The following is a 16,329-nucleotide window of genomic DNA, read 5'->3' as shown; positions in this document are numbered from 1 at the left end:
GACCATACACCGATATCTTAGTCAAAAGTTTAACATTTTTTCTTAAAATTTGTTTGAAAATTTTCCAAATCGAAATAAACTTTTACAAATAACTTTATGTATATTTATTCATATGTATATAATACATTCTCACACTAATTCATTATTTACAGAATATTATATAATAATTTCATGATGCCCTTTGAAATTTTTACTCTGACACAAAAACTTATGTTACAAAAAGATAATTTACTAAGATTTCCCAATCTTATAACCTTAACTAAAAAGGAAAACAAAATTTACATAATTTCAACGTTGTAAATTTGGAGCCTTTGAACCTTTCCCCATCCATTAAAAAAAATGTTTCAGTTACAAACAATAAAAAAGCACGTTTTTACAATATTTAGCTTTTTTTATAAAAAAAAGCGTACCCCCAACTCTTATTGCTTTGAACACATGGTTGGTTGTCCTTCCCCCATTTACAATGTACAAGAATTTTGTTTATAAGTTTCTCTCATAGCGGTATGTATGGTGGTGGGTAAATATTCGTGTTTGTGTGTTAGTATGTACGCAAAAAATGTATGTTTGTTTGTTGTACGCAAGTAAGTTTATTATTTTTGTTGTATTTTAATGCACAGAGATGGCACTACTATTTAATTTCATCGTATTAATGTGCGAATGTATGTCGAATCTCTAAAGTTACCAACAACAATAGTAAAACACGAACAGAAGTGGTGGAGAACGAAAGAACAAATAAGAATAATAACAACAACAACAAAAAGTGTGGAAACAATTTATCGATTTTTAAGCAGGCAGCAGCCAACGAAAGAAATAATACCCCCAGCAAAGGGATTCCTGATTAAAACGACGACATTTAATAGCGGTAGTGGAAAATTTATTTAATGTCCACAAATAATGTATAAACTTTGAAAAAAAAAAACAAAATATGCAATAAATTTATTACGGCAAATAACTATAATTTACCAATTTCTTGTAATTTTTGTTTCAACAAAAAAAGTTTAAAAAATTCTCTATACCATAGCAGGAACAAAAAAGCATTTAAAACATTTATTAACTAGGTATAAAATTACAACAAAACTTAAATTAATTGTATTACTTTTTTATTGATTAGTCTTTTTCAGTTTAACACAAAAAATCTTCTAGATTTTTTTCCAACTTAAGAGCTGTTTTTCCACACTTTAATTAACTTTTTCTAACACTTTTTTCCAACAACTTCTTTATATGGACTTGGATTTTTTGTGTATAAGTAAAAGATTTTTTTTCCTTTTAGAAAATTCACTATTCACAGTTGATAGTAACAAAAATATACTTGTATTAAGCTTTGAGGATGGAAACGTTTTAAACGACTGATTCCTTCAGAAGACCGAACAAAACTGAGTGAATATTCGAAGCTCTTTATGGGAAAAGTGCACTCCAGACAATTACGCAAACAGCGTTACCAGTTGTGCCGTTTGTTGCTCTCATTTGCGGGCAGAATTTCACAATTTGGGGTGTTTTGTTTCAAGCGTAGGAATTCAATGGTTTCGGGGTAAACTTTGCTTTATTTATTATTTTTTTGCATTCGCATGTTGTTTTTATAGATAGTGGTGCAAGCAAGTTTTTATTGTTGTATTTAAGGTAGGTATTTGAATTTATAGTTATAGATTTTTTTTATTTAGATTAAACATGTATTAAATACTGACCATCTTTAACAAAACACTTATACAAATGAAAAAATTACTTTAAAATGATTAGAGTTTTTCACGTTATATATGGGCATTTTCACCACCGTGGCTCAAAAACTAAAAGTCATCAAAAATAAAATTTCAACTTCTATTATTATAGAAAAAGATTCAAATTTTTGTTATATTAAAGACCCCAAAGCTTTTTGTAACCACTATAATGAGAAATCAGAATTAAAAGTTACAATAATATTTCAGGCATATTTTGATAGTTTTTATTATTATAAAGGCTAATATTTAAATGGACTTTTATCGGAAAACATATGTTGAATTAATAGTTATCTTACAAATATAAAAATATAAATATCCTTAAAAAGCAAATTTTCGGGTTTCTTTTATAGACTTTTAAATGTCACGTTGAAACAGGATAACTTTTTAGTTGGTATTCAGAAGTATTCAAAACTTTGAATATAAATCAAGTTTAGTATATAGAACTCAATTTAAAAGAAAAGAAAAATAATTCTAAGCAGGGTTATTTTTTATAGAATTTCAAAGTCTGTCACGTCACGTCACATTACATAAATTTTCTCAAGTGCTACCTTGGAATTGTGAAATATTGTTATTAAAAAAGATGTGATATTTATGTAATTTATTTAATTAGGTGATAGTTATGATTTTTTAGTTGATAAGTGGAAGAAAGAGCACAGAAATTCAACATATGATATTTTTAAGAAATGTATAGAAAAAAGTGATTATCGGATATCGGCTTTATATGGGCGTTATGACCGATTATTGTATTATCATCAGAAGGGTCAGTAGTTGTACATTTGGAAGTTTTTTGTGTGTTTGAATTATCAGGATGGCGAAATATTAGTTATATATTTAAGTTTATGGGTATATCAAATGTGGGCTTTGTATGGAAGCTATGCCTAATCGTGGACGAATTTTTAAAAAAATTAGGATGAACGATTTTTGTGTATGTCAAAATTATTTGTGTTGAATTTTATGGTGATATAAGCATTTTTAAAAGTTTTATGTTAATTAAAGTTAATTCTTATATTATTCTTATACGGGAGCTATTTTCAACTAAAATGTTATTAAATAGTCGAAATATTTCTCCGATTCCAAAAACTTTCAACAATGTCTGTCCAAAATAAATCTATGGACTAATTAATTTGCAATAATATTGCAAATTTCATCATTGGAAATTTTGTCACATCACGTCATGTCACGTCACACATAACGGCTTGTACAAAAAAATCTGAAAACTATTTTTTAGTTCTAAAAGCTGAAAAATAATCAATAAATATTCCAAATTACAATAAAAAAGGTTTTAACCAAATATCCAGGTGAAACTCGCAGATTTTTACATTTTTGCCAAAAAACAAATAAGCAACTTCTATTTCTGGCACACCACGTCACGCACTTTAACTACTTATATCTTAGGGCCATTAAGATCTTTCAATTTCTTTTTCCGACCAGTTATAGAGCTATTGAAGTCCTATATAAAAATACAAGAATTTTTAAGAAATATACATGTATATATATTTTTCATCTCTTTAAAACGTACGACAGTCACGTTCGTCACGATGGAAATGCCCATATATAATAATGTTCATTTAATTATACAAACCAAATAATGTTAAATCAGAAAATTTCGCTGAGAATAATCCGAATCGACATCACATTAGGTTTTTGAGATACTGCGTCCTGTTTTTGGCATTTTTAAGGCGATATAATAGCTGGAAAACGTGTTTATTTATACTAAAAACTTGAGGTTGAAATTTAAAGGATGTTTTGGAATATCCAAAAGAATTAACTAAAATTTTTAAAAAGCTTTCGTAAGTTAAAAAAGTCAGACACTACTTTCCTAATTAATAATTTGTTTTCAAGGTTAAAGTGAGCTAGGAGCTCATATTGAGTAAATCAGTATATTTGAGATAATACAACAGGTAAAATCTTCAAATTTTGTTGCAGTCACTCTAGTGTTATTGTGTTAATTAAGGACAAAAGTGGGCTGATTTTCATATAGGGAGCCAAGAATCCATATGAAAATTAAATAGAAAAATTCGTATTTCTGAAAAACTATTACAACTTGAATTTTACATGACATTTATGTGTATATTTAGAAATTAACGAGCGAACTTTCAAAGTTTTTAAGTTCTGTAATATATAAGTAATATAAGCAAAATCAAATATTTTTAAGAATCGATGAAACTGAATTAAAATGCCTCGTATTTGTGTTAATCTTTTAAAGTCAGTAAATGTTTTGACACATTTCGGTATAATACACCAAAACTCATGTACATATATCCATAATTTAAGTACATTTAAAATTTTAACAAGTATGAATTTATAGTCGGACATACTGACCCTACACAAGTCAGTATGTTAAAATTGTGGATTTTTTTTAAATAATGCATTTAATTTGTTTTATTGTGTAATATTTTTACATATTATATTATAAATAGAGATTTTCTACAAGAGGGCTCATAGGGGAGAAGGGGTAAATTTGGGCCTATCCTTATAAATTTTGGTAGATGAATTTACGTCTATTTAAAAGTCATTTATGTAGATTTTAATCGTTTTATAAGTAATTATAAGTTAATTTTGACCTTCATGTCATTTTCTGAAGGGGACTTTGTATAGGGGCTAGGGTCAAAAAATTAGTATTGTCATTTATTGTTCTATAAAACTAATTTTTGTTGACATTATAAAACATTTGACGTAATTATGAGCCTAAAGACCCGATTTGGAGGGTACGGTTGAATGGGGGCTAGGAGAAATAATGGATCGATTTCAACCATTTTCAACCAATAGCGATCGTCCTTGAACCGAAAAAAGAGTATGTGCCAAATTTCATCAAGTTATCTTGAAAGTTGCGACATGTAGCTTGCGCACAAGGTTTACATGGACACACAGACAGACGGACGGACAGATGGACATAGCTAAATCGACTCAGAAAGTGATTTTGAGGCAATTGGTATACTTTAAGGTGGGCCTAGGACCAATATTTTTGTTACAAACTTCAGCACAAACGCATAATACACCCCCTATAGTGGTGTAGGGTATAAAAATTAAAAAATGCTTCGAAATTTACAGAGTTTTTTCATAAATTTCAAAACTGTACTCTTAGTTTATAACTTACGGAGCCATCCTTTATAAATAAAAGAGTCACAAGGCTTTTGCGTTTTTTTATTTCTTTTGAATAGTCAATGTGCGCGCATAAATCAAATTAAATAAAGTAACGGTGGTTAATAGGTGTAGTACAAATTGCCAAGAAGAAGCGTAAATTTTAGTTACATAAGTTACATAATTAATTTAAATGATTTAATTTTAAAGTTTTAAATTAAATTTAAAACTCCTCCAGATCACATGCGCATTAAAAAATTTGTTATTGTAAATTTTTATGATAATTTTAAAATTTTATGATAATTTTAAAATTTTTGCAAAATTTAATTTTCTTTTTCTTTGTTTTTTTTTTTAACGTGATGCAAAAATTTTGTAAATTTTATACAGTAAATTTTAAAGCGGTTCTAGGCAGCGTTTATCTGAAAAAAACACTTTGCTTTCAGACAATTATAGTGCCATATGATTTGCGGAATTATTTGTGTCAAATATATTATTTCTTTATGTATATTATGTTTGTTTCTTTATGTATTATTTTTTTAATTATCGGAGTATTTTCTGAAATATAAAATTTTCTATAACTATTTTAAAATGCGCTGATAGTCCTTATAAATGTTTACTATTTGCTACTTATTTTATTTGAAAATAGTTTAACCTAGATTATAAACGATTTTTTGCATTTTATTATTTTAAACCGATATAACGCGCATTACTGAAAATAAGTAACGTTTTCTTATTAATTACGCCATTCACTAAATATGGTTCTTGTAAGAGGAAAAAATGTTCGAACAAAAAATTTATCCAATTCTTAAAAATTTTTGATTTTCCTCATATATTTATGTATTTTGTAACTAATTTAATATCTTCGTAAAATGTTGTAAGGATCTTCCCATAATTGACCCTACCCCCCATTTACAGCGGTTCCCTTAAGAAAATGACTTTAACGCTCATTACTTGCTTAAAAAAGAAGTAGAGCGATGAAATTCAACATAAACAATCTTTGTATAAACTTAAATCGCGGTAGAAAATTTGATGAAGATTGGGACTTAATTGATCCTACCCCTCATATAATGTCTATTTCAGAAAATAGACTTTTATCAGTCAGTACTATGTTAACAATACGAGTACAGCGATGAAATTGAACAAGAGTCTCAACTACACCACTACATTCCACGACAGAAATGACCCGATATTATCGGCCAAATGCAGTCAACCCCAGCAACAACTACACAAAAAACACTACGCATTCTCGGAACCAATTTTGAACAAAAATCATTGGTCTCAACGTCAAGGTAGAACAAGTTCAGGCTTAAAAGTAGTTTCTAGAACAATTTGTGGAACCAATTATTTTTTTTTCTGGGATATTATTATTAGGCTACTAAAACTCAGTTACAACAGTATTACACCATTACAACTGGAACTACTTGTTTCTTTTTCGTACAATATCAAGGGTTAACCAAAATTCAACTAGCTCATAGTCTAAGTCCAATAATGCAAATACATCAAGTGATCCGAAGGAATGCTTTCAGTTTTCTTTTTCTTTTCGTTTTTTATAAATTATTCATATACATTCGACATTAAGCCCTCAATGGTTACAATCAAATAACAAATACCACCACTAACCGACCACCCTATTTAATTAGTTACTTCAACATTGGCATGTTTTCCTAGGAAGGTATACAATTGCCACTTTCTTAGGGGCAATCTTCCAGGAGCCCATCATGATGCCTCCTCTTAAAAGAGCTTCTTCAAAGACCAATAATTATTTATTTTATATCTATACTTACATGTTTTAATCTCCTAAAAATCACAAAACAAAACTTACAAACTTAAAATTTTTGTATGTAAAATGACAGACGATCAAATGAAGAATTTTTAAAACATTTGGCGCGAAAACATGCAGCTCGCGCAAAAAATCGCTGAATTTTTATGTCAAACAGATTTTGTTTGATGTCCCAATTAAAATACATATGTTTGACGACCTAGGAAATTCTGGTTTGTCAAACTCCATGTATTTTTCGTATCTCGTGTTTGAAGCAAACTCTTTTTTGTTTGAAGTGCTACCAGAAAAAACTTGAAGTAAAAAACGTTAAAATGCAAAAAGAAACTAAATATACCATCTGGCTACATTACTCGCTTCACAAATACAGCCACTTACCAACACTGTTTTCGAATTTGACAGTTAACAACAGGGTTACCTAGCAACTTTTTTCTCGTTTATTTACTACACAACCAGTTGTCATAACAAATGTTTTTTTTCAAACATATGACAAAACGAAAAACAATTTTTGCACGTTTCATTGTCCATACCGGTGTGAGAATCATAGAAAGCGTTTTCCTTCAATAAATATTTCTAGAAAATTCTAAACAATTTATTGAAAAAAAAATTACAAAAAAGATTAATTAAAATATAAACAAAATGTCCAGCCAAGAAGAACAATACGACAATATTTTATTGGCCATGGCCCAAAAACATCCAGGTGGTATGCCCGATGTAAGTAGAATTTATTATTTGTGGTTTTTTTAAAGATTACAAAATTAATCTATTTGTTTTTACTGCAGTTCCTTAAAACTTTTGCTGGTTTCTTGAGGCGTAGAAGTGATTTTTATGTGGGCGATTGGGAGAAACTTATTATGGACATTTTACGCAAAGAAGCTGAAGTGGCCATGGGAGAACACAAAGAAAAAATGAAAAAGCAAGAAGAGGCACAGAAACTAAAAGAAGAAAAAGAACGTCAACAAAGAGCTGCCCGTGAAAAAGAAATGTCTGAAAGTAAAATTTGTGATATTACAGATGAGGAAGCTGCTCAAATTATCAAGGAGGAAGAGAACAAGTGAATAATGTTTAAACTTATTATTGTCGAAATGAATTTATTCTTTATTTTTTATATTTCAGAAAGCGCCAGAAACTTTTACAAGAAGCTGCCACCGCTGACGGTGCTGCTCCTGTAGTTATTGAGGAAGAGAAATCTAAGCCTATCGATAAAGTAGATGATGACTCTGAAAAGAGTGAAGTTGGTAAATTGTTACCAAATTCCGGTAACGGTTGCACACTCGACAAGTACATGTGGACACAAACATTGGGTGAAGTAGAGGTAAGTGAATATTTCTTTTTTTTATATGTGTACTAGTATACCCTGGGTGCTTCGCTACCCTAACTATGTTCAATATCCTAAAAATATCAAAAAGTGCCATCGGAAAAACGAAAAAGTACAAAGATCTCTCTCAATAAATTCTCATTTAATAAGGACCGTGTGTTCCGGTTAACCATTATGAAGAATTCATTTGAAGTATAGAAAAGTACCAAAAAGTTCCCACTTACAGAATATTATTCAGTCAAGAGCATGTATGTTAAAATTAATGTTCCTGGGTTGAATATTTTAAAAAATTAAAAAAGTACAATGTTTATGTTTAATAATCATGTGTTTTCAGTTCATATTAAAGAACATACATAGAGTATCATTTGAAGGAAGAAAAAGTACTAAAAGTAAAATAAAGTTTACCTAAGTGGAAAGTACTAATAAAAAGAGTACAATGTTTCCCCTTTTCGCTTAGAAGTATACTTTTTCGAGAATTAAATTTACAAAATGTTCCGTATTTAAATCTACATATATATCACAGAGAAAACTCAAACAATTCAAATCTGCATTCATTTATTCCAGAAAAATTTTGCTTAAAAAAAGGTACCAAACATTTTACTCGAATTTGGTCCCATATAGGCCTTAGTACTCGAATTCCAAAATAATATACCAATAGCTTATTTTATGTGAGTAAATAGACAACTTTTGAAATTTTATAAAAGTTGGCTCAATGAGTTTGAATAAAGTTAAATTTCCCGTTTTTTTCCTTTTTGGTATTTTTTTATCCAGTGAAATAACAAAAATTTTATTACAATAAATATTACAGAGTTAGTCCGAAATTTAATATGAATAATTCAATAAACCGAAAAATTTTCTTAATGTGCTAAAAAAAATACTATAAATACAGTTTTCTCTCTTTTACACCCAAAAAGGACTGCATTTTAAAAAAGTACAAAACAGGTGTCTCATAATTTTGAGAGATGTATCCAAAATAATTAGAAAAATTTAATTTTGTTAATTAGTTTAAAAGTTATAAAGGGCTAAAGAAGGTACCAAAATCACCTTTGTTACACATTTTTACCCCTTAAAAGTACGAATTTCAAAAAAGTATCAGACACCCATCTGCTCATTTTAAGAGTAGATACAGGTGCATTTAAAATTTTTCTTGTATCACTAATATTATGTAAGATAATTAAGAAAACTTGTTTTACCCGTAAATGTGCAAATTTCAAAAATCCCTCCTTAGTGGATCTACATAACCAAAAACACATCTACTGTCAAAATTTCATGATTCTAGGTTCAGCCGTTTGGGCTGTGCGATGACGAATCAGTCAGTCAGTAACGCTACTCTTTTATATATATAGATTGATTAAGAGAAACTTTGCTATGCTTTTAATAGAAATATCTGAAGTATATCTGAGGCAAGGTACAATTCAACTTAAATGCTTTATTATGAAAACTAAATCACGATTTATTTGTATACTAGTGTAAGGTATTATATGGTCGGCGTCGTCCGACTATAACCTCTTACTTGTTTTGGTATTATCATTGTTTGACCTGAGTTGTTTGTGCTTGTAAAATTACTTGGACGGTCGTTGTTGTTGTAAGCAGTGGTCGAAATTTTCTGAAATTTTCTTGTTGGTAGTTTAGTCCACCTTAATTAGATGGACATATGGTGCAGTGGGTTCTGGCAAACTGTGCAAAATCATGTCCGGGATTTAATTCAATTCCCGCACGGACTAAAAGAATGTGGAGCAGTAATTCCGGAATATGTTGCTCCGCAGCAGAAAATTGTATGGCTGCAGGGGTTGACAGCCAAATATTTCGGGTCATTCCGGTACGTGGACGGTGTCGGGGACGGTTGTTTATGCTAATGATGTTTCGCCCAAAGTTGTAATTTGATTCATTGATAGGGGTTATTGTGTTAATATTGCTGTTTATGCTTTGCGATATTTGCGATTATATTGGTATTTGAACTGGAGTTATTTAAATTAGGATTTTGATAATTTTTAGATTTATTAAAATTTTTCGAAAGTATTTTAAGAAATAAATAAAAAATAAGAACTTTGTTTTGAGTATTTTGAAGTGTATTACAGTATGTGTTATATATATATGACTCTGATAGTAAGAAATAAACTGTATGTACACTATAAGTTGTAGAGTTGCACATAATCGCCTAGATATTTGTATGTGGTAACTAATTCGATCTGTGTTGTGTATTGACAGTTTGTTTTCGTAAAAATTAAGATACCTAAGGGGACGATGTTTAATATGCTGAATTAGAACCGAAATAGAACTGAACTAGAACTGAACTAGAACTGAACTAGAACTGAACTAGAACTGAACTAGAACTGAACTAGAACTGAACTAGAACTGAACTAGAACTGAACTAGAACTGAACTAGAACTGAACTAGAACTGAACTAGAACTGAACTAGAACTAAACTAGAACTAGAACTGAACTAGAACTGAACTAGAACTTTATTTTCAATGTTTTTCGAATATGTGTATGTCTTTTTTCACTTTTAAAATTTATTTGTATTGGATTTAAGGAATTGCGTTGTTTATATGAAACTTTTACAAATTAATCAATCAATCCTGCTTATAGTTGTAACTTATTTGGTCGTGGTACATTAAAGTGAATTTTAAATATTATAAATATTTCCTTGAAAATGTTATTCAGCCCAACTTAATTCGGTTTAAGTTATTTTTACAATTTGTACATTCTATTATTTATTTATCACATTTTAATGTCATATGATTTCAAGTGCGTCTTATATATGCGACAAACCATAAAATATCAACGCGTTTTTGGGCTTAAATATTATTTGCATCAATCAATCAATCAGATTCGCAAGTGTTAAATTTAAACAGCAGATTCTTTACAAATTAAATTAACATGTATTTTATTAGATTATTTTGTACTTTACCTTTTAATACATTAAACGTGTAAAAATTATTTAAGTAAAATACAAAACAATACCAAGTAGTAATAATTCCTGCAGGGGATTTTATTTTTATTTTAGTACAATTTCCCATAAATGTCAAGAACTTTTGCCTAAATAATGAATTTAGTAAAAAAACTTTGATTTATGTCTTGTTCTTACTAAAGCCGAAATAAAAAACTTTTTAAATGTCAAAACTGTCCAGTAAGAAAATTATTATGATTTATTTTAATTTTTGTTGAAGTTCAACTCATTAACACGCAATATTTATGTTCTTTTGTGGTGATTTTTTTTACACCAAATAAGAACAACACTTTTAGTATATCACCTGGTTAAATAGGAAATATTTATTAATATTAATATTTATTGGTTATTTTTTTATTATGGGAAAATATAATCATCAAAAGACAATAAATAAATTTAAAAAAAATTAGGGAAATCTAAATTCTTGGGAAGTGTTAGGAATATTATTAATTAGTAAAAGTTTTTGAATTATAAAATAATTTGCGTAATATTATAATTTGAGTTTTAAATAATGGGACAGAAATTCCTACAACTTTGTGAAATTAATTCAGTACCTGTTCCTAAAACACATTTTACTCTAACAGAAAATATCTAGGGTAATTCAAAACACTAATGATACAAAAACCATATTTAGTCGATGTATATGTATATGAATATGCTTGATTTTATATTTTATAAATCAATAGTTTATCATGATCCGTTTCTCGATTATCTTTAAATCCAGGTTAGAAGATTTATAACACTTTGTGATTATAATTCTAATATATTTTTCATCTATCAACTTCTAGAGGAAGACACTTGTTAAAAGAAGTGTTGTCTAACAGATCCGACGACATTACTGGTGTAAACTTTTCGTCTGGGTCTTTTATCAAACCCCTCGTATACTTTAACAAAAACTTTGATTTAGTAGACACTCACAAATATAAACCCATGGAATTTTAGGCCAGCTAAACGATTGCGATTATATTTGTACCTTGGTTTACTTTTCCATGGAACTTGCAACAAATCTAACGATAGTTGCGGAATCGCCGCACTGAATTTAAATGTCGCAAAGGCAAAAACTCTCTGTATTAAAGCAAATCAAGCCATTATTGGAATTAATTTTATACATCCTTAATCAATTTACAAGGACATGTTACCTTGATGAAAGACTCCATCTTGGAGCTATTGCAATTCCTATTCTTCCAGGAAATGTATTCTTATTCTTTTCTTGGAAGTGTTGAAAATGAATTGAAGTTAAATGTATACGAATCTCATCCGCCCATAATCCTAGAGTGAGTCTGTTGTATGTTGTTCTCTCTTTAATGAATGTGTCGGATGGATGGGAAGTGTACAGTGTTGAATGGTGATGGACTAAGTGTAGTTCGGTTTATTTGATAGATTCGTACTTCGGTCTACCGATTACGTCTCTAGAAAGCTCACCCAGTAGTTGTCAAGTATGTACATACGTACGACAACACGACAACAATTCGTTGACGCAATATTAATTTAATAGCCACCTGTTGTCTTAAGTTTTGATTGAGACAACGAATTGATGGAATGTTGAGAACGTTGCTATCTAAAAAACTTCTATTTACTGTTTATTTTTAATAAAATTCGTACTAACTGATTTTTTAATACATAATGAAGATGTATAAAAAAGATTCGCCACTCCCGAATAAAGAATAGGTTTACTGTTTTGTTTACATTCAAATTAATATTTTGCAAAAAATAATGGACTAATTGGTTATATTAAAATTTTAATTAATAACATGATGTCTTATATATCACTATATAGACAAACATTAGTGCAATACTTAATAATCGATTTTAAATAATTTTTTGTCTTAAATACTACGTTTTTGAACAATATTTGTTTGGCTGATTTGAATAGGTTCGTCATCTTTAATTGACAAAAACAACAACAAATTGCATTTATCATGAAACTTATTTATTTTATAAACATTTTTACAAGGTTTTAGAAAAAAATTACTAAGAAACATGTCTGCCATTACTTGATATATAACCTTTTTAGTTCCTTCAATTTAGGCTTCTTTGTCATACACATTACGAGAAAGAATATCCGGAACCTTTTCAATAAATAAATAGGTGAAAAGGTTATGGAGGCCACTCCAATATTTTTACATTCTGTCTTCAAATCCACCCTTTTACGGTCCTGGCGGTATGGATCTGGGCTTTATATTTTTGAAATATCCACGGCATTGTTTCAAAGATATCCGAAAATATAAAAAACCGGTTTCCAGTATGACATTACAATTCTTACTAGATGAAATGTTTCATAATACGAAATTGCTCCCCACTACATCTCATATCCTCAACAGCTATGCAAACGACTCAGGTAGAGCTCTTCCTTTCAAAAATCATAAAAATAATGATTATATTGATCTGGACCTTCTAAATTAAACATTTTTCCATTCGAAAAAACAAGATGTTGATATAGCTTTTTATAACCATGTGCCGGGATTTTTTGATATTAGTAAATCACGAATCCCGGGATTTGCAAAATAAATCCTAGGATTTTTTTTCGGGATTAAGATATCCCGAAAGCCCAGATTTTTCAAAATAAATGCCGGGATTTGCTTAAAAATGTTTTTATTTTCCCTTTTAAGCCATAATTTTCATAAATTTGCCAATTACGATCTTATTTTATTTCTGATTTATACAAAACTAAATTCAACTCAGCTAGTTTTATACGTAATTAAGTTTTAGTTTTTAAAGTGGAATGATTCCATGCTCATAGTACATATACATTGATTTATTCATTTCGTTTTTAACACATCGAAATTTTGGTAATAGACCCAAAAAGTATACAAATTTTGTGTCGGTAGTTGAAAATGCAGCTCAATTCTATTTGACCTTCAAATTTGGACAAAAAATGAGGCAAGAAGACCAAATAGGACCAAATAGGGTATTTCATTTGTGCTCAGTCGAATACAAATTTTATTTATCAAGATTTTGCATTTTAAACTTTCTACAAATCTGAGTAATACAGGTAATGGTAAATTAGTTTGTTCTGAATGTACATCAAATTTTTAATAAATACTACGAATATGTTATGTTCCAAAACTAATATATATTTATGTAACATTCCAGTTTTTTTTTAAAGAAAAATATCTAAATGAATGTTCGAATAATTGAATTAGGTTCTGTTATAATTATTAGTACACATGGAACCTTGTGATGTTTTATACCACTTTAGTGGGAATGGTATATTGGATTTGTGCTGATGTTTGTAACGCACAACAAAATTGGTCCTATACCCACATTAAAGTATTCCAAACTTAGAATCATTATATGAGTCGATTTAGCTCTGTCCGTCCGCATGTCCGTATGTCAATGAAAACCTTGTAATCAAACTACAGGACGCGGTCCCAGCATATTATATTTAGCTATACCCGTCCGCCTGTCCTTTATGGTTATGGAGCCGAAGCCTATTGAAAATGGTTAACATCGGTCCATTATTTCAACTAGCCCCCAATAAAACTGAACCCGCCGAAAAGGGCTTAGGTTAGGTTAGGTATTCAAGCTGCAAAGACGCACACTTGGGTCCTGTTGGTCCATTGTGATACATGTAAAGATAGTAAAATATAAAAGAAAGAGAGTAGAGGATAGTAGAAGATAGTTTAGGATTAAGTCAAAGAAAAGAAATTGAAGTGGAGGAGAAGATTGAGAGGTCTGTCCTTGTGGACTGGTGAGTGCCTTAATTATGGCTTGGTGGTCCTAAAACCAGTTACTGTGCCTGATGAAGGCATTTATGTTATCCAGTCCGAGACTGGATAGTTCTGACAAATCATCAAATAGTCGTTTTCCCAGATATACGGATCGAGTGTCTGCTAGCGCAGGGCATTGACAGAGAAGTTGTTCAATACATTCTTCCTCCTCTTCGTCTTGACAACTTCTACAGAAGTCGTTGTAGGGAATTCCAAGTCTTCTTGCATGGTTTCCCAATAAGATATGCCCCGTAATGACAGCAACAAGGTTGCTGATATGAGGGCGGTTTAATTGCAGAAGATATGACGTGCGTTTACTGTCCAAATTTGGCCATATCTTCCTGGTATTGATACAAGTTGGTTCATTTCGCCATCTTGTCTGAGAAATTTCATAGAACTTTCCATCCGTTATGGTCTTGCAAGCTTTAAGCGGTATTCTGCAAAAGATGTCTATGTCCCTGTAGGACATTGAGGCTCCTAGTTTCGCTAATTCATCAGCGATATAGTTGCCAGTCAAATCCCCTTGTCCCCGTACCCATTTGAGCACGATTATTGAATATCTCTCCTAAAAGGGCTTTAAAGTTCATAATTATGTTTAATATACTCGTATCTCGACAAAAATCTACAAAACCAAGTTCCATACTAGTCTTTATCACCCTGATGAGTTTTATAATTGTAGCGCCTCATTAAACCCTAGCCCCTATAAAAAGCTTCCTTCAAATTTTACTTTAATGTCCACAATTCCATTCAACAATATGTATATGTATGAGGAAAGGTATAATTCAAATTAAATGTTTTATTATGAAAACCAATTCACATTTTACTTTTTGCAACAGGTGTAGCGTATTATATGGTCAGTCTCTCCCGGCTATAATTTCTTACTTGTTTTTATTTAGAAAGTATTTATTTAACAAGTTTAAGAAATTATGAAATTCTAAAAATTTTTATTTAAAAATTATAATTAATTAGATTGATTTAATTTAGAGACATCTTTTGTTAACTAAATTTCAACAAAAGTAAACATTTTTTTACAAACATGATGATTTGAAGATTTTTATTTTCATGTATAAAATAATTTAATTCATGTAATCCCGAATTTCGGGATTGCAATTTTCAAAATCCCGAACCCCGGGATTTGTAAAAGACAATCCCGATTGGCATCCCTAGTGCATACAAAAGAGGATTTCTCTTAACGAGTGGCAATTGGAGTTGCTTTTATTAATTTTTGAATATTTCTAAGGCTTTGGCCCTTTTTACAATTCGTTTTATTGCGTTATTATTTAAAATTTTAATATTATTAATTAATGCATTAGTTTTTGCACAAAATTAATTTGAATGTAGTCAAAACAGTGAACCTATTTAAGTGAGCCGGAGTGTAAGTCCTGAATGCAAATTCTGATATTCGAAAGCGATCAAAACTTCAATAGAATTTACAAAAATTTTATTATAAATTTTCGAATTTTTAAGATTCAAATCTTAAATTTAAAAACATTTTTAAAAACTTAAATTAAAAAAAAAAAAACTTAATCACTTTTCAATTGTAGCAATTGTAGTTTTTTAAGTGCCCATTATGTTCTCCTGTTCTTACTTACTTTTCAATGTAATTCCTCTTTTGTTGTGCTTGTAGCAAATTAAGTAAAACATGATGTTTTTTGTTTTGTTTTGAATAGAATTTTATATATGAATTGATTTATTTAAACATATCACAGGGATAAAAGATTTATAATTAAAATTAATGTTTTGTTATTAAATAATACATGATTTTGTTGTTGTTTTTGTTT

At 29.7% G+C, this 16,329-nt stretch overlaps 2 protein-coding genes across 3 annotated transcripts in view; one reads left to right on the top strand and one right to left on the bottom strand.

Moving 5' to 3' along the window:
• Nucleotides 1-1,386, bottom strand: part of LOC111683468 (glutamate synthase [NADH]) — a 50,713-nt gene extending 49,327 nt beyond the window's left edge. For both annotated transcript variants that reach the window (XM_046953165.1, XM_046953166.1), the window contains exon 1: nt 1,097-1,386. The gene's annotated coding sequence lies outside the window, so the exon portion shown is untranslated. The remainder of the gene's footprint in view (nt 1-1,096) is intronic.
• Nucleotides 1,387-7,056: 5,670 nt separating this feature from the next.
• The window catches only part of LOC111684322 (nuclear migration protein nudC), a 44,634-nt gene continuing 35,361 nt past the window's right edge, over nt 7,057-16,329 (top strand). Inside the window, exons 1-3 of the mRNA XM_023446466.2 lie at nt 7,057-7,284; nt 7,353-7,624; nt 7,687-7,885. Coding sequence (XP_023302234.2) covers nt 7,210-7,284; nt 7,353-7,624; nt 7,687-7,885 — 546 coding nt within the window. The 5' untranslated portion in view covers nt 7,057-7,209. The remainder of the gene's footprint in view (nt 7,285-7,352; nt 7,625-7,686; nt 7,886-16,329) is intronic.

Source organism: Lucilia cuprina, chromosome 5 (genome assembly GCF_022045245.1).
Source record: "Lucilia cuprina isolate Lc7/37 chromosome 5, ASM2204524v1, whole genome shotgun sequence".
Classification (NCBI taxonomy): Eukaryota; Metazoa; Arthropoda; class Insecta; order Diptera; family Calliphoridae; genus Lucilia; species Lucilia cuprina.
Note: the sequence above shows the minus strand (reverse complement) of the source record. Positions and strands in the feature narration are given on the sequence as shown.